This window comes from Coregonus clupeaformis, chromosome 30 (assembly GCF_020615455.1).
Source record: "Coregonus clupeaformis isolate EN_2021a chromosome 30, ASM2061545v1, whole genome shotgun sequence".
Classification (NCBI taxonomy): Eukaryota; Metazoa; Chordata; class Actinopteri; order Salmoniformes; family Salmonidae; genus Coregonus; species Coregonus clupeaformis.
In genome coordinates, this window is record NC_059221.1 from 25,483,175 (window position 1) to 25,501,732 (window position 18,558).

Sequence of the window (18,558 nt, forward strand, 5' to 3'; positions counted from 1 at the left end):
AGTGTGGTCGGGTAGGCTAGTCAGGTCAGTGTGGTCGGGTAGGCTAGTCAGGAGCAGTGTGGTCAGGTAGGCTAGTCAGGTCAGTGTGGTCAGGTAGGCTAGTCAGGTCAGTGTGGTCAGGTAGGCTAGTCAGGTCAGTGTGGTCAGGTAGGCTAGTCAGGTCAGTGTGGTCGGGTAGGCTAGTCAGGTCAGTGTGGTCGGGTAGGCTAGTCAGGTCAGTGTGGTCGGGTAGGCTAGTCAGGTCAGTGTGGTCGGGTAGGCTAGTCAGGTCAGTGTGGTCGGGTAGGCTAGTCAGGTCAGTGTGGTCGGGTAGGCTAGTCAGGTCAGTGTGGTCGGGTAGGCTGGTCAGATCAGTGTGACCTCTTTTTCTTAATTTTTTCTTCTCTTTCTTTGACATGAAAGTCATATTTCATAAAGCAGCCATCAGTCAGCCATGTCCAGAGGAGAGACAGAGAGAGAGAGAGAGAGAGAGAGAGAGAGAGACACAGAGAGAGAGAGAGAGAGAGAGAGAGAGAGAGAGAGAGAGAGAGAGAGAGAGAGAGAGAGAGAGAGAGAGAGAGAGAGAGAGAGAGAGAGAGAGAGAGAGAGAGAGAGAGAGAAGAGAGAGAGAGAGAGAGAGAGAGAGAGAGAGAGAGAGAGAGAGAGAGAGAGAGAGAGAGAGAGAGAGAGAGAGAGAAGAGAGAGAGAGAGAGAGAGATAAAGGAGGAGGGGGATGATCTCATGTTGAAACCATGGCAATAAGTACTGAGGCACTAATGTGTACAGGGTCTGTATGAGGAGGAGGGCATCAGGGATTCCAGTGAAAACAACCCCCTCCACCCCCACCACCACTCAGCTCACCTGCTGTTTTTAATTAATAATAACACACTTATCTCGCAGACACACAAAAACGACTGAGGGAGACCAGAATGAGGAGTGGGGGCGGTGTGTGTGTGTGTGTGTGTGTGTGTGTGTGTGTGTGTGTGTGTGTGTGTGTGTGTGTGTGTGTGTGTGTGTGTGTGTGTGTGTGTGTGTGTGTGTGTGTGTGTGTGTGTGTGTGTGTGTGTGAGCACGCGTTTTTGTGTGTGTGTGTGTGTTAGTGTGTGTTTGTGTGTGAGGGCATGTTTGTGTATGAGGGGTTAGAAGTGATATATCCACATAATCCATCAAGTGGGTAAGCCATTCTGTGAAAATAAAAAGCAAAAACAGCACTGTAGGTAGGAACGCTCAACTCCGTTCTCATATATTGAGGCGGAGTTGAGTTTTGATAACTGGTCGTGCGATTTGCTAGTAACAACATTGAGTCACCATCAGTCGATACTTGTAAACATTTCAATTCTGAAAACGTTTACCTGTACCTATCTTTGTCCTGAACAACTGCGGTCCTTCCGTAGGGTGATGAAATTCATACTCTTAACAAAAACTTTTATCCAATACAACCACCGACTTTTTCCTCATTTGTGTTGCTCAACTGGAGATGTACAGATGCCGTATCTTAATTTGAGCCAGTTTGCTACAGCAGGAAAATAATCCTGTAGCAACAGGATTATAATGTGGATTATAATTAATGAAAACATTTTGTATGGGTTGATACATTTTTCGTTAGGGTAAATCAAGTCTGACATTTTTAAGTGGAAATTACTAACTTTAGAAGCCGTTTAAACCTTGAATACACTACACGTTTGCATTTCCTGCTGTTTAGGAAATGTCCTGCAACAACAGCATGATCAAATTAAGATTGTAGATCTGTAGCGGCCTTGACGTACTACGTGAACTGAGATTCAAATTGGCACAAGCCCATTCGCGCTGAGTTGAGCAACACAAATGAGGAAAAAGTCAGTGGTTGTATTCAATAAAACGTTTTTATTAAGAGTATGAATTTCAGCACATTTACGTCATTTAGCAGACGCTCTTATCCAGAGCGACTTACAGTTAGTGAATACATATTTTTTTTATACTGGCCCCCCGTGGGAATCGAACCCACAACCCTGGCGTTGCAAACGCCATGCTCTATCAACTGAGCTACATCCCTGCCGGCCATTCCCTCCCCTACCCTGGACGACGCTGGGCCAATTGTGCGCCGCCCATGAGTCTCCCGGTCGCGGCCGGCGGCGACAGAGCCTGGATTCGAACCAGGATCTCTAGTGGCACAGTTAGCACTGCGATGCAGTGCCTTAGACCACTGCGCCACAGTTGTACAGGACCGCAGTTGTACAGGACAAACATAGGTACAGGTAAGCGTTTTCAGAATTGACATTTTTAGTATAGACTGACGGTGACTCAATGTTGTTGCTAGCAAAATCGCACGACCAGTTATCAAAACTCAATTCCAACTGTTGTTTTGAGGGTGGAATTTCAACCACAGGGTTATGTCATCATTGTAACCAATTTTCAACATATACAAACCTTGTATAAAATATGTTACATTTGTACCTTTGAAACAACATCAGATCTTCAACATTATATATAGCTGTTATCCACTCTCACAAAAAAACTGTAGGCTGGGTAGCACACCCTATTGGACAGCTATTCATTTGGTCTCCCATCAAGAATGAGTTATTGAGAGATCTCTTAATAAATAAATCTATTCACTGTTGCTAACGAAGTCATTCCAAAGGGTGTATTTAACAGAGTAAATTAAAATTCTCTGAGAGAATGTTGCATTTTTTAAGCACAGTTCCTGCTATTCTACACATTGTGCCATGAGGCTGAGAGAAAATGTTGCTGTTTTAAAGACAATTTCCTGCAATTCTACACATACTGCCATGGGGCAGAGAGAACATTTGCAGTTTCATAACTAATCTCATGCTATTCTACACATTTTATCATGAGGCTGAGAGAATTTTGCATTTTTAAAGCAAATTTCTTCCTATTCTACACATTTTACCATGAGGCTGAGAGAACATTTAGCAGTTTTAAAGGTAATTTAAAGTCATTCTAAACATTTTGGCCATGGCGAATGACCTGTTCATATGCTATCCAGGTTTTTATTTTACTATTTTGAGTTGGGGAGGGGGCCCCACCCGGGGAGGGCTGCTGTGGTGTGTTGTACACCATTGATCCACGTTGAATTGAGGTGCTGTGCCCAGTGGGTTAGCCTATAATAACAAATACAGGTTGCCTAAAACTATATCTCAAGTTCTTACCTGGATGGTTTGGCTCTGATGACTCGGGTCCCCTGACACTGGCCCCCCGACCAGCTTGCAATACAAGTCGTGTATCGACCTTCCATTGTCCCCCTCTCCGCAGGTCGCTGTCGCCGTGATTTTGGTCCCTTCTGCCAGGTTAAAATAAGGTGGGTGCAGGCTGTAACCATTCACCCCGTTGGTGGGCAGCTCCTGGCCCAGCGCCGAGAGGCCGCAGATGAGCGGGTATAACAGCAGCAAAACAAGGTGTGTAGGGCCGCCATCCGCCGGGGATACAGTCCCCAACACCAGTCCCCTCGCCATCTTCACCTGCCGGCGCTCTACTCTGCGGTTCGTTAGATAAATAGACGACTAGGCTACAACAGACAAACTAATAGACATTTACAAGAACAGCCGAGATTATAACCTTCCTGCGTTGTTACAAAGTAGGCTACCATCGGAGGTATAGCAATACAACAACGGTTAACGACAGAAAGTAGAGTTTAGCTCCGAATCGTTGCGCGGTGGAGAAGTGCAGAACAGTCGATGCGCTCTGCTGTGGCTGTGGTGGCTGTGTATCTCTCGCTCCGGCGGGCACCTACCTATCTGCGCTGTGCTGTGCTCTGTTCTCTCTCCCTCCCCTACTCTCTCTCTCTCTCTCTCTCTTTACTGCCCGTGTGGCTGAACGAGGTAGCTCAGCGCCTAGGTTGACTGGCTCAAATCAAATAAAAGTGTATTGGTCGTACAGCGGGAGTAGCGAAACGCTCCTAACAATGTAAAAAGTACACAAATAATAATAAAATTAGAAACAAGAAATCAAGAATGTCAGAACGAATCCTACCAACAACCCAAATAACCCTGTACCAGTAATCCAAACGCAATCTATGCATAGGTCCTACACCAAAAACGAATTTGGCCGGTGGGGTGGTTTTCTGATTTAAAAAAATATATACTATTGTAATCAGTCATGTAAAATGTGTCGAGTTACCCAGCGTTCCACGATACAGAACATGTGGAACAATAACACACGGTGCCATCAAACACAGTTGCACACAGCATCTCATCCCCTCCGGCAAGTCACAGCCATGCCTGGGATTCCCATAAACACCAGTCCGTAAATTATCTGAAACACAGGAAGATATTAGATTGGGGGCTCGGTTGGCGCTATGGGTGTCGCAAGTGCCAAACGCACATTAGTTTGCAATTTCAACATGTAAAAACTGCCACTCTGTCATTTTCCACCCTGTGTGCCAGGTTCAGCAATTTACCAGTCTTAATAGATGGGTTGGCTGACAACTTCACAAAAATTATGTGAGCGCATCGATGTGGCCGGAAGGAGAGCGTTGTTGTGATTCTGAATGCAACTATAGATAGCTAGCAACAATGACAAGAAGCTGTCAAGTGGGGGGGAATCATAGGTGGCTTGTTTCAGCTCGTTGTATCTTGTTATTGATACCATGTCTTGTTTTGAGGTGTTTTGACTGATGTCATGTCTATGCTAATATGGCTACAATGGTCTGTGTTGCCTTAATGTTATATGCCCACAGGGAGCAATTATGGTGCCTATTTAAAGCTGCAATATGTAACTTTTTGGGTGACCCGACCAAATTCACATAGAAATATGAGTTATAGATCTGCCATTCTCATTGAAAGCAAGTCTAAGAATAGTTATTTCTATGCTTCCCGTTCCTACGTTTTGTTTTTGCATCTTTTACTTCAGGTTTTGTACACCAGCTTTAAACAGCTGAAAATACAATATTTTTGGTTATGGAAAATATATTTCACACCGGTTTAGATGGTACAATGATTCTCTACACTATACTTGGTACTATACTATGTGGTCCTCTGTAGCTCAGCTGGTAGAGCACGGCGCTTGTAACGCCAAGGTAGTGGGTTCGATCCCCGGAACCACCCATACACAAAAATGTATGCACGCACGACTGTAAGTCGCTTTGGATAAAAGCGTCTGCTAAATGGCATATTATACTTGTTTTTTTGTCACCTAAACTGAAATTTGCCAAACTATTAGAATTTTAGCAACCAGGAAATGGCGGATTTCATTCAAATTATTCACTCTTTGTAGCCCTTTTCTGCAGTCAAATGACCAAATCTCCCTCTAGTGGCCTCATGGATGGAACGTTGTTAATATTTTTTAATAATTTAATAATTAATAAACTTAAAATAATAATTAATAAATAAACACCTGGTGTTTCCATGTCAAACGGTTTTGTTATATTTCATTCTTCTTTGATGTATATAAAGTATAATATTGGGATGTAAACTCAAAATGGAATACATTTCAACTCTATACCTGACATGGGACACGTATCTTCTTCTTTTTTAAAGCCCATAACCATGTGTGTGAGGTGTATACATTTGTTTCAAAGTAGACTTGTTAATCTTGCTTATTGACAACGTTAGGCATGTCTATGGCTAAGACATAATGTATTTTACAGTAGGCCTAGCCCCTATATCAGTGTGAATGCTATGTTAAACATACAGTGGGGAAAAAAAGTATTTAGTCAGCCACCAATTGTGCAAGTTCTCCCACTTAAAAAGATGAGAGAGGCCTGTAATTTTCATCATAGGTACACGTCAACTATGACAGACAAAATTAGAAAAAAAATCCAGAAAATCACATTGTAGGATTTTTTATGAATTTATTTGCAAATTATGGTGGAAAATAAGTATTTGGTCAATAACAAAAGTTTCTCAATACTTTGTTATATACCCTTTGTTGGCAATGACACAGGTCAAACGTTTTCTGTAAGTCTTCACAAGGTTTTCACACACTGTTGCTGGTATTTTGGCCCATTCCTCCATGCAGATCTCCTCTAGAGCAGTGATGTTTTGGGGCTGTCGCTGGGCAACACGGACTTTCAACTCCCTCCAAAGATTTTCTATGGGGTTGAGATCTGGAGACTGGCTAGGCCACTCCAGGACCTTGAAATGCTTCTTACGAAGCCACTCCTTCGTTGCCCGGGCGGTGTGTTTGGGATCATTGTCATGCTGAAAGACCCAGCCACGTTTCATCTTCAATGCCCTTGCTGATGGAAGGAGGTTTTCACTCAAAATCTCACGATACATGGCCCCATTAATTATTTCCTTTACACGGATCAGTCGTCCTGGTCCCTTTGCAGAAAAACAGCCCCAAAGCATGATGTTTCCACCCCCATGCTTCACAGTAGGTATGGTGTTCTTTGGATGCAACTCAGCATTCTTTGTCCTCCAAACGCGACGAGTTGAGTTTTTACCAAAAAGTTATATTTTGGTTTCATCTGACCATATGACATTCTCCCAATCCTCTTCTAGATCATCCAAATGCACTCTAGCAAACTTCAGACGGGCCTGGACATGGTTCTGGGATTTTTGCTCACCGTTCTTGTGATCATTTTGACCCCACGGGGTGAGATCTTGCGTCAAGCCCCAGATCGAGGGAGATTATCAGTGGTCTTGTATGTCTTCCATTTCCTAATAATTGCTCCCACAGTTGATTTCTTCAAACCAAGCTGCTTACCTATTGCAGATTCAGTCTTCCCAGCCTGGTGCAGGTCTACAATTTTGTTTCTAGTGTCCTTTGACAGCTCTTTGGTCTTGGCCATAGTGGAGTTTGGAGTGTGACTGTTTGAGGTTGTGGACAGGTGTCTTTTATACTGATAACAAGTTCAAACAGGTGCCATTAATACAGGTAACGAGTGGAGGACAGAGGAGCCTCTTAAAGAAGAAGTTACAGGTCTGTGAGAGCCAGAAATGTTGCTTGTTTGTAGGTGACCAAATACTTATTTTCCACCATAATTTGCAAATAAATTCATAAAAAATCCTACAATGTGAATTTCTGGATTTATTTTTCTCATTTTGTCTGTCATAGTTGACGTGTACCTATGATGAAAATTACAGGCCTCTCTCATCTTTTTAAGTGGGAGAACATGCACAATTGGTGGCTGACTAAATACTTTTTTTCCCACTGTACATTTCCATATTGAAGCCATGCAATTAGGCTTCTTACAATGTAGATGTTAGGCTATGGTTAAACCCAGCACTCAGAGAAACAAAACACGACTAAGGGAGTGGAAGAAACAAAAATGCTTTTAATTAAAATTCAATTTGTCTTAGTCCAAAAAACAACTGAAGAAAAGGAACAGAGTGGGCTAGTCGGCTCCGGAGGAAGGAGAGGCTGAGGCAGGCAGGCAGGCAGGCAGGCAGGTTGGGAGGTATGTCTGAACTGAAGACAAAACAAACGACAGGTTAAGGAGAGTAAAGAGCCAGGCTGAAGACAAAGACAATTAAACTCTACTGGTGAGCTAAGTTACCGCTCTAGTAAGAACAACGATCTGGCGCCGGTGGAGAGCCATGCCCAGGAATTAGTAGTGCAGGTTGATGAGAGAATAGGATGCAGCTGCGTAGGCAGGAATCACTGGAAACAACCCGCAGCTGCACAGGAGAGGCAGATCCTGAGCACGCCCCCCGATCCACTCCAGACACACACCGGCAGACGCACCAACATAATGGGGACAAACCCACATACAGATACGACAGACAAAGAGGGGACAAAACAAGGAGGAAGGGAACCAGAAAAGGGAGAGACAAGCTGCCCACATAACAGTACCCCCCCTCAATGGTAGCCACCTGGCGACCCACCAGGCCTGTCAGGGTTGTCGTGATGGAAGTCCGTGATCAACTGAGGATCCAACACAAAACGCTTAGGGACCCAAGACCTCTCCTCAGGTCCATAACCTTCCCAATCGACTAGGTATTGGAGACCCCTACCCCGCCTCCGAGAGTCCAGGAGCCTACTGACGGTGTAGGCCGGATGGTCGTCAATGAGGCGAACAGGTGGAGGTGGATCTGCCGGCGGACACAAAAGGCTGGAGGACACAGGTTTCAGTTGGGAGACGTGGAAAGTAGGGTGTATCTTCATGGCTGAAGTCAACTTCAAACGAACCGCAGCGGGGTTAACGATGGACTCCACCACAAACGGACCCAGGTACCGAGGAGACAGCTTGCGTGATTTGGTACGAAGAGGTACGTTCCTTGATGACAGCCAAACTTCTTGACCAGGATGAAACACAGGTGCGGGAGTCCTGCTCCTATCCGCTGTCGTCTTGTTCCTGTCGGTGGTCGAAGCAACGCTTCCCGAGCGTCGCTCCACACTCTCTGGCAGCGGCGGAGGTTCTCCTGAACCGAAGGAACAGCCAATTCCTTCTCCTGAGCAGGAAACAGAGGGGGTTGATAACCCATGGTTACCTCGAAGGGTGAAAGGCCGGTGGCAGAGGTGGTGAGGGAGTTGTGGGCGTACTCTATCCAAGGCAGATGTTTGGCCCAGGATGATGGATGTTGAGCAGCCACACAACGAAGGGTTGCTTCGAGGTCTTGATTGGCTCTTTCTGTTTGACCGTTGGTCTGGGGATGAAACCCTGAGGACAGACTAAAGGAAGCACCCAAAGCAGAACAGAAAACCTTCCAAACACGGGAAGTAAACTGTGGGCCTCTATCAGATACGATGTCCACAGGTATTCCATGGGGACGGAATACATGTTGGACTAGGAGGTCCGTGTCTCACTGGCAGACGGTAATTTTGGTAATGCTATATAGTGAACAGATTTAGAGAATCTGTCCACAATGGTAAGTATAGTATCATTACCTTCAGACTTGGGTAGGCCGGTGACAAAATCCATGGCTATGTGGGACCAGGGACGGCTGGGAACTGGGAGGGGTAGCAGCAGCCCCGAAGGGGCCCGATGGGAGGCTTTGCCCCGAGCACAGGTTGAACAGGCTGCCACAAAAGCCCGAACGTCAGTTTCCATTGAAGGCCACCAAAAATGTCTCTTAAGCAGCGTCAACGTGCGTCTCATCCCAGGGTGACCAGCAAACGGGAGGTGTGAATCCACTGCAACACCTGAGACCGGACCGTCTCGGGAACAAAGAGTAGGTTGGGAGGTCCATCACCCGGTCCCCGGGTCCGTGGCAAGTGCAGTCTTCACAAGAGACTCGATCTCCCACTGTACTGCCGCCACGACGCATGAGGAAGGTAGGACTGCCTCAGGCTCGCTGGTCTCCGAAGGGTCAGCAAACTGGCGGGACAAAGCATCTGGTTTAACATTTCTTGACCCCGGTCTGTATGTAAGAATAAAGTTAAACCTACTAAAAAACAGGGCCCATCTGGCTTGGCATGAGTTGAGTCTCTTAGTGGCTTGGATGTAAGCCAAGTTTTTGTGGTCTGTCCAGACCACAAACGGCAGTTCAGCTCCATCCAGCCAGTGCCGCCATTCTTCCAGTGCAAGCTTGACCGCCAGCAGTTCCCGGTTTCCAACGTCGTAATTCCGTTCTGTGGGTGACAATTTCTTGGAGAAAAAAGCACAGGGGTGAAGCTTTTGGTCAGTGGGGGAGCGCTGGGAGAGGACTGCTCCCACACCTGAGTCAGACGCGTCCACCTCCACAATAAACTGCAGAGAGGTATTGGGGTGTATCAACACGGGGGAGGTGGAAAACAGTTCCTTCAAAACCCCTACCGCCTGCTCCGCCTCAGGGGACCACAGAAAAGGGACTTTTGGGGATGTGAGTCTAGTAAGGGGTGCCACCACTTTACTAAAACCCTTAATGAATCTACGGTAGAAGTTAGCAAAGCCCAAAAATCGTTGAAGTTGCTTACGGGTGGTGGGTGTGGGCCATTCCGTCACTGCCCGGATCTTCTCGGGGTCCGTCTTCACCTGCCCGCTCTCAATGATGAAACCAAGGAACGATGTAGACCGTTTGTGGAACTCACACTTTTCTGCTTTGACGTACAGCTTATTCTCCAAGAGCCGTTGAAGGACTTGACGGACGTGTGACTCATGCTCCTCGGGTGACTTGGAAAAAATAAGAATATCATCCAGGTATACAAAGACAAATCGGTTCAAAAAATCCCTAAGAACATCGTTCACCATGGCTTGGAATACAGCAGGGGCGTTAGAGAGCCCAAAGGGCATGACCAAATACTCAAAATGCCCCAGTGGAGTGTTGAAAGCGGTTTTCCACTCGTCTCCCTTTCGGATTCTGACAAGGTGATAAGCGTTCCTGAGGTCGAGCTTGGAGAAAACCGTGGCGCCATGCAGAGGTTCAAAAGCTGAGTTGATGAGTGGAAGGGGATACTTGTTTTTAACAGTTATGTTGTTTAAACCCCTGAAATCGATACAGGGGCATAACGACTTGTCTTTCTTTTCAACGAAAAAGAAACCTGCACCCAAAGGAGACGACGAGGGACGGATTATGCCCGAGGCCAGAGAATCACCAATATACTGCTCCATTGCCTCTCTTTCCGGTCGGGACAGATTGTATAAGCGACTAGAGGGCAAGGGAGCACCAGGAAGCAGTTCAATAGGGCAATCATAAGGCCTATGTGGTGGTAGAGACAGAGCCTTGTCCTTACTGAAAACCTCCGCTAAGTCATGGTATTCCTTGGGGACAGACGACAGATCGGGAGGAGCTGAGGGATGAGTTGGGTTACACTTAGTGGGGGGAACCGCTGACCTAAGGCACTCCGAATGGCAGTTAGTGCTCCAACTGAGAATGGTGTGACGTGTCCAATCCATTTGTGGGTTGTGAAGAGCCAACCAGGGGAAACCAAGGATAAGGGGGGTAGCTGAGCCAGACATAACTCTTAACTGAATGATTTCACAATGATTGCCAGAAATCACTAGGGAAACGGGGGTGGTTTGATGAGTTATCTCTGCGAGGAGGCGCCCATCAAGGGCTGTGACTCGAATGGGGGTAGGTAGTGGCTCCACGGGGATACGAGCTTGTGTAACGAACTGGTGGCTAATAAAGTTGTCTTCTGCACCTGAGTCTATGAGAGCTGAGAGTGGCAGGGAATGACTCTGGAAACGTAGGTTACAGGTACTTGTAATCGGGGAATGATGGGTTCAGGATCTAACTCTGGGCTCGCAAGTAGACCCATCGTTACGAGCGAGCCTTGTCTTTTGGTCGCTTAGGGCATGTAGCCAGAATGTGTGTGGCGTCTCCACAGTACAGGCACTCACCCGCCTGGAGGCGCCGTTGCCGCTCTGCTGGAGGTAGTCGAGCTCGACCCACTTGCATTGGTTCCTCCTCTGTGCTCGGGATGGGATCAGGAACAAGAAGCTGCCGGCTCCGGGAGGCGAGACTCGAGTGGTTGAAGGCTGGGGAACTCATCCTCCTAGATGTGGCCGACCGCCTCTCTCCCGACGCCTCTCCCGCAACCGGTTGTCTAGCTTAATGGACAAGGAAACGAAAGAATGTAAATCATGTGGCTCGTCACGAGCAGCCAGTTCATCCTTAATGGCTTCATTCAAACCGTTTAGAAATGCTCCTTGAAGTGCCACATTGTTCCACTTGGAGTCCGCTGCCAAAGTCCAGAACTCAATAGAGTACTCAGCCACACTGTTAGAACCCTGCCTCAAATTAAAAAGTATCTTGGAGGAATTACCCACATGGTCAGGATGGTCAAAAACAGTCTTCAATTTAGCAGAAAAATCAGCAAAAGTCAATCCAGTCAAAGTTTGATTTGAGCACACAGCCTCAGCCCAAACCAGAGCTCTCCCTCTTAACAGCCCCAGAACATAATGTACCTTAGAGGAATCAGTAGAAAACGACAGTGGTCTCTGCCGAAAAATCAAGTCACACTGAAGCAAAAATCCCCGGCACTTGTCCAATTCTCCATTGAACGGTTCAGGCGACGTGACAGGGGGTTCCCGATGGAACGAAGCCTGCATAATGTCCGAGGAACCAACTTGGGGTGCATCAAACTGGGGGTCAGAGAGAGATGGAGAACTGATAACAGACAATTTAGAGACTTGTGTAGTTAACTGAGTCACCTGGTTCAGCAGTTGATGATTATTTTCCAAAAGAGTCCGAATCAATTGGTCATGCTGTCCTAGCAACGTTCCTTGAGCCTGGATAGCTTGTTGGAAGCGGTCTTTGTTTGCCCCGTGCTGTTTCTCTGTTGGGTCCATGGCCAGATCGTTCTGTTAGGCTATGGTTAAACCCAGCACTCAGAGAAACAAAACACGACTAAGGGAGTGGAAGAAACAAAAATGCTTTTAATTAAAATTCAATTTGTCTTAGTCCAAAAAACAACTGAAGAAAAGGAACAGAGTGGGCTAGTCGGCTCCGGAGGAAGGAGAGGCTGAGGCAGGCAGGCAGGCAGGCTGGGAGGAAGGTTGGGAGGTATGTCTGAACTGAAGACAAAACAAACGACAGGTTAAGGAGAGTAAAGAGCCAGGCTGAAGACAAAGACAATTAAACTCTACTGGTGAGCTAAGTTACCGCTCTAGTAAGAACAACGATCTGGCGCCGGTGGAGAGCCATGCCCAGGAATTAGTAGTGCAGGTTGATGAGAGAATAGGATGCAGCTGCGTAGGCAGGAATCACTGGAAACAACCCGCAGCTGCACAGGAGAGGCAGATCCTGAGCACGCCCCCCGATCCACTCCAGACACACACCGGCAGACGCACCAACATAATGGGGACAAACCCACATACAGATACGACAGACAAAGAGGGGACAAAACAAGGAGGAAGGGAACCAGAAAAGGGAGAGACAAGCTGCCCACATAACAGTAGACTGGAAACATGTTCAACATATTTAGCAAAGATGGGATAGGCCTACATACATGTTGTTATTTTGTTTCTGTAGGTACATTTAATAAACTAGGATATAACGGACAAACATTTTAATTGGAGTTGATGGCAACGCAAAACATGAAAGACTGTAAATACACAACTTGAAGCAACCACATATTTAGCCATGGAGCACGTTCTGATTGGCCAGTGAGGGATCAAACCTCGACACACCTAAAACTTGTTTATTCATCAAAACCCTTTTGCGCCACCGCCAGCTGCTGCGCCCATAATTCCGGTTGTGAAAATAGCAACAATATTTCTGACATACACAAACCACCAGCACTAAGATGTACCACTGCATTAGGTTTGTTCAAATAGAGCCCTGTGAGTAAGACTGGGGCTTTGTCCCAAATGGCACCATTTTTCTTATATAGTGCACAACTTTTGACCAGGGCCCCTAGGGAAAAGGTGCCATTTGGTACGCAGCCTGGAAGTCTCCCCCTTCTCCATCTCCTTCCTCATCTTCTCCCCCTTCTCCATCTTCTCCCCCTTCTCCATCTTCTCCCCCTTCTCCAGCTTCTCCAGCTTCTCCCCCTTCTCCAGCTTCTCCCCCTTCTCCAGCTTCTCCAGCTTCTCCCCCTTCTCCATCTTCTCCCCTTTCTCCCCTTCTCCATCTTCTCCCCCTTCTCCCCCTTCTCCATCTTCTCCCCCTTCTCCATTTTCAACCCTTCTCCCCCTTCTCCATTTTCAACCCTTCTCCCCCTTCTCTATTTTCTCCCACTTCTCCCCCTTCTCCATTTTCTCCCCCTTCTCCATCTTCTCAATCTTCTCAATCTTCTCCCCCTTCTCCATTTTCAACCCTTCTCACCCTTCTCCTCCTTCTCCATCTTCCTACCCTTCTCCATCTTCTCCCCCTTCTCCATCTTCTCAATCTTCTCCATCTTCTCCCCCTTCTTCTCCTTCTCCATCTTCTCCCCCTTCTCCCCCTTCTCCATCTTCTCCCCTTCTCCATTTTCAACCCTTCTTACCCTTCTCCATCTTCTCCCCTTCTCCATTTTCTTCCCCATCTTCTCAATCTTCTCCATCTTCTCCCCCTTCTCCTTCTCCATCTTCTCCCCCTACTCCTTCTCCATTTTCTCCCCCTTCTCCATTTTCTTCCCCTTCTCTTTGAGGAGTGTGGATCACTGCACTGTCTGTCTATTTGCAGCTATAAGGAGTGTGGATCACTGTGCTGTTGGCTGTATGGTCCATTGGAAGATGTGGCCAGATGTCTCACTTCTCTATGTGTGTTACCATTCCCTCCAAAATATGCACTTGCTTACTGCCCTTCATGGATTTACACTCATTGGATTGGTGTAAGCATGGGCCAAGAGGGTCTTTCCACCATATACTGTTTATTGGACCAGATATATATAATTTGAGGGGGAATGAGTGAGTCCACACTTCAGGGAGAAGGGTACAGGGTTTAAGGAAAGCCTGTCTCTGCTGTTTACCAGCACACACACACACACCACACACACACCACACACACACTACACACACACACACAAACACACACACACCACAAACACACACACACACAAACACACACACACCACAAACACACACAAACACACACACACCACACACACCCACACACACACACACACACAAACACACACACACCACAGACACACACACACCACAGACACACACGCACACACACCACACACACACACACCACACACACACACACACAAACACCACAGACACACACACACACACCACACACCACACACGCACACACACCACACACACACCACACACCACACACACACACACACCACACACCACACACACACACAAACACCACAGACACACACACATCACACACACACACACAAACACCACAGACACACACACACACCACAGACACACACGCACACACACCACACACACACACACCACACACACACACACACAAACACCACAGACACACACCACACACCACACACGCACACACACCACACACACACCACACACCACACACACACACACACCACACACCACACACACACACACATCACACACACACACAAACACACACACGTTTACCTGTGACCTCTGTCTGAGCAGTATCACAGCAAACTACCAGAGGTCAGCCAACAGGGTTGATTGAGGAAGTCTCAATGTGTTGAGCCATTCACTGATGAACAATGACATTCCTGACTGATCCCTCTCTCCGTAGCGGATATGAGACCTTTAAACAGGTCAACATTCACAAGGCAGCAGGGCCAGACGGATTACCAGGACACGTACTCAGAGCATGCGCTGACCAGCTGGCAAGTGTCTTCACTGACATTTCCAACCTCTCCCTGACCGAGTCTAATACCTACATGTTTCAAGCAGACCACCATAGTCCCTGTGCCCAAGAATGCCAAGGTAACCTGACATCTGTAGCCATGAAATGCTTTGAAAGGCTGGTAATGGCTCACATCAACACCATCATCCCAGACACCCTGGATCCACTCCAAATTGCATACCGCCCTAACAGATCCACAGATGACGCAATCGCTATTGCACTCCACACTGCCCTTTCCCACCAGGACAAAAGGAACACCTATGTGAGAATGTTGTTCATTGACTACAGCTCAGCGTTCAACACTATAGTCCCCTCCAAGTTCATCACTAAACTAAGCACCCTGGTACTGAACACCTCCCTCTGCAACTGGATCCTGGACTTCCTGACGGGGGTGGCCCCAGGTGGTGTGGGTAGGCAACTACACATCCGCCACGCTGACCCTTAAACACGGGGGCCCCTCAGGGGTGCGTGCTCAGTCCCCTCCTGTACTCCCTGTTCACCCACGACTGCGTGGCCGCACAGAACTCCAACACCATAATTACGTTTGCTGACGAAACAAAGGTGGTAGGCCTGATCACCGACAATGATGAGACGACTTACACGGAGGAGGTCAGAGACCGGGCAGTGTGGTGCCAGGACGACAACCTCTCCCTCAACGTCATCGAGACAAAGGAGCTGATCGTGGACTACAGGAAACTGAGGGCCGAGCACCTGTAGTGGAGCGGGTCGAGAGCTTCAAGTTCCTCGGTGTCCACATCACTAAGGAATTATCATGGTCCACGCACACACCAAGACAGTCGTGAAGAGGGCACGACAACGCTTCTTCCCCCTCAGGAGGCTGAAAAGATTTGGCATGGGCCCTCAGATCCTCAAAAAGTTATACAGCTGCACCATTGAGAGCATCTTGACTGGCTGCATCACCGCTTGGTCTGGCAACTGCTCGGCCTCCGACCGCAAGGCGCTACAGAGGGTAGTGCGTATGGCCCAGTACATCACTGGGGCCGAGCTCCCTGCCATCCAGGCGGTGTCAGAGGAAGGCCCTAAAAATGGTCAAAGACTCCAGCTCCCCCAAGTCATAGACTGTTCTTTCTGCTATCGCTTGCCATGCACCAAGTCTGGAACCAACAGGACCCTGAACAGCTTCTACCCCCAAGCCATAAGACTGCTAAATAGTTAGTTAAATTGTTAGTTAAATAGTTAACCAATAGCTACCCAGACTATCTGCATTGACCCCTTTTTACACTAACTCTCTTGACTCATCACGTACACTGCTGTTACTGCATATTATCTATCCTGTTGCCTAGTCACTTTACCCCTAGTTATATGTACATATCTACCTCAATTACCTCGTACCCCTGTACATAGACTCAGTACTGGTACCCCTGTACATAGACTCAGTACTGGTACCCCTGTACATAGACTCAGTACTGGTACCCCTGTACATAGACTCAGTACTGGTACCCCTGTACATAGACTCAGTACTGGTACCTCCTGTACATAGACTCAGTACTGGTACCCCTGTACATAGACTCAGTACTGGTACCTCCTGTACATAGACTCAGTACTGGTACCCCTGTACATAGACTCAGTACTGGTACCTCCTGTACATAGACTCAGTACTGGTACCCCTGTACATAGACTCAGTACTGGTCCTTGTGTTATTATATTTCTATAATTTATTATTTCTCTCTGCATTGTTGGGAAGAGCCTGGAAGTATGCATTTCACTGGTAGTCTACACCTGTTGTTTACCAAGCATTTCACTGGTAGTCTACACCTGTTGTTTACTAAGCATTTCACTGGTAGTCTACACCTGTTGTTTACTAAGCATTTCACTGGTAGTCTACACCTGTTGTTTACTAAGCATTTCACTGGTAGTCAACACCTGTTGTTTACTAAGCATTTCACTGGTAGTCTACACCTGTTGTTTACCAAGCATTTCACTGGTAGTCTACACCTGTTGTTTACTAAGCATTTCACTGGTAGTCTACACCTGTTGTTTACCAAGCATTTCACTGGTAGTCTACACCTGTTGTTTACCAAGCATTTCACTGGTAGTCTACACCTGTTGTTTACTAAGCATTTCACTGGTAGTCTACACCTGTTGTTTACCAAGCATTTCACTGGTAGTCTACACCTGTTGGTTACCAAGCATTTCACTGGTAGTCTAGACCTGTTGTTTACCAAGCATTTCACTGGTAGTCTACACCTGTTGTTTACCAAGCATTTCACTGGTAGTCTACACCTGTTGGTTACCAAGCATTTCACTGGTAGTCTACACCTGTTGTTTACTAAGCATTTCACTGGTAGTCTACACCTGTTGTTTACTAAGCATTTCACTGGTAGTCTACACCTGTTGTTTACCAAGCATTTCACTGGTAGTCTACACCTGTTGTTTACCAAGCATTTCACTGGTAGTCTACACCTGTTGTTTACTAAGCATTTCACTGGTAGTCTACACCTGTTGTTTACTAAGCATGTGATAAATAAAATTTTATTTGACTTGGGGATATACACTACATGACCAGAAGTATGTGGACACCTGCTCGTCGATCATCTCATTCCAGAATCATGGGTATTAATATAGAGTTGTTCCCCCCTTTGCTGCTATAACAGCCTCCACTGGAGAAGAGTGAGGGAAGAGGAGAAGAGTGAGGGAGGGAGGAGGAGAAGAGTGAGGGAGGAGGAGAAGAGTGAGGGACGAGGAGAAGAGTGAGGGAGAAGGAGGAGAGTGAGGGGGGAGGAGAAGAGTGAGGGGAGGAGAAGAGTGAGGGAGGAGGAGGAAAGGGAGGAGAGGGAGGGGGAGGAGGAGAGTGAGGGAGGAGGAGGAGAGTGAAGGAGGAGGAGAAGAGTGAGGAAGGAGGAGAAGAGTGAGGGAGGAGGAAGAGAGTGAGGGAGGGAGGAGGAGAAGAGTGAGGGGGATGGGGAAGGGTGAGGGAGTGGGAAGAGAGGGAGGGGGAGGGAGGAGAAGAGTGAGGGAGGAGGAGAAGAGTGAGGGAGGAGGAGAGGAGTGAGGGGGAATGGAGAAGAATGAGGGAGGAGGAAGGAGAGGGAAGGGGAGGAGGAGAGGGAGGGGGGGAGGAGAAGAGTGAGGGGGAGGAGAAGAGTGAGGGGGGAGGAGAAGAGTGAGGGAGGAGGAGGAGAGGGAGGGGGAGGAAGAGAGGGAGGGGGGAGGAGGAGAGGGAGGGGGGAGGAGAAGAAGGTTTAAGGAGAGGGAGTCAACATCCCTGTGGAATGCGTTCGACACCTTGTAGAGTCCATGCCCAGACGAACGGAGGCTGTTCTGAGGGCGGTATTAGGAAGGTGTTCCTACTGTTTGGGATGTAGAGGGAGTAAGGTGCCATTTAGTCACTGACAGAGGGGTTTTATAGTGTCTCCACCAGAGCCAAGTCATGGAGGGTATTTCTCTAAACACATAGAAAAGGTAGACATGAGTGGACAGGTACAGTACAGTTCTGAGAGAGTGAGGTCATTTACCTAGAAGCCATCTCACCTCTCCACAGGATATACACTAATAAGAGGGTGAGAGAGGGGACAAA

General features: G+C 47.4%; 1 protein-coding gene across 2 annotated transcripts in view; it reads right to left on the reverse strand.

Annotated features, from left to right (window-relative positions):
* Nucleotides 1–3,684, reverse strand: part of lama5 (laminin, alpha 5) — a 194,445-nt gene extending 190,761 nt beyond the window's left edge. For both annotated transcript variants that reach the window (XM_045209507.1, XM_045209506.1), the window contains exon 1: nucleotides 3,126–3,684. In XM_045209507.1, the coding sequence (XP_045065442.1) occupies nucleotides 3,126–3,428 (303 nt within the window). In that variant the 5' untranslated portion in view covers nucleotides 3,429–3,684. The remainder of the gene's footprint in view (nucleotides 1–3,125) is intronic.
* Between the last annotated feature and the right edge of the window lie 14,874 nt (nucleotides 3,685–18,558).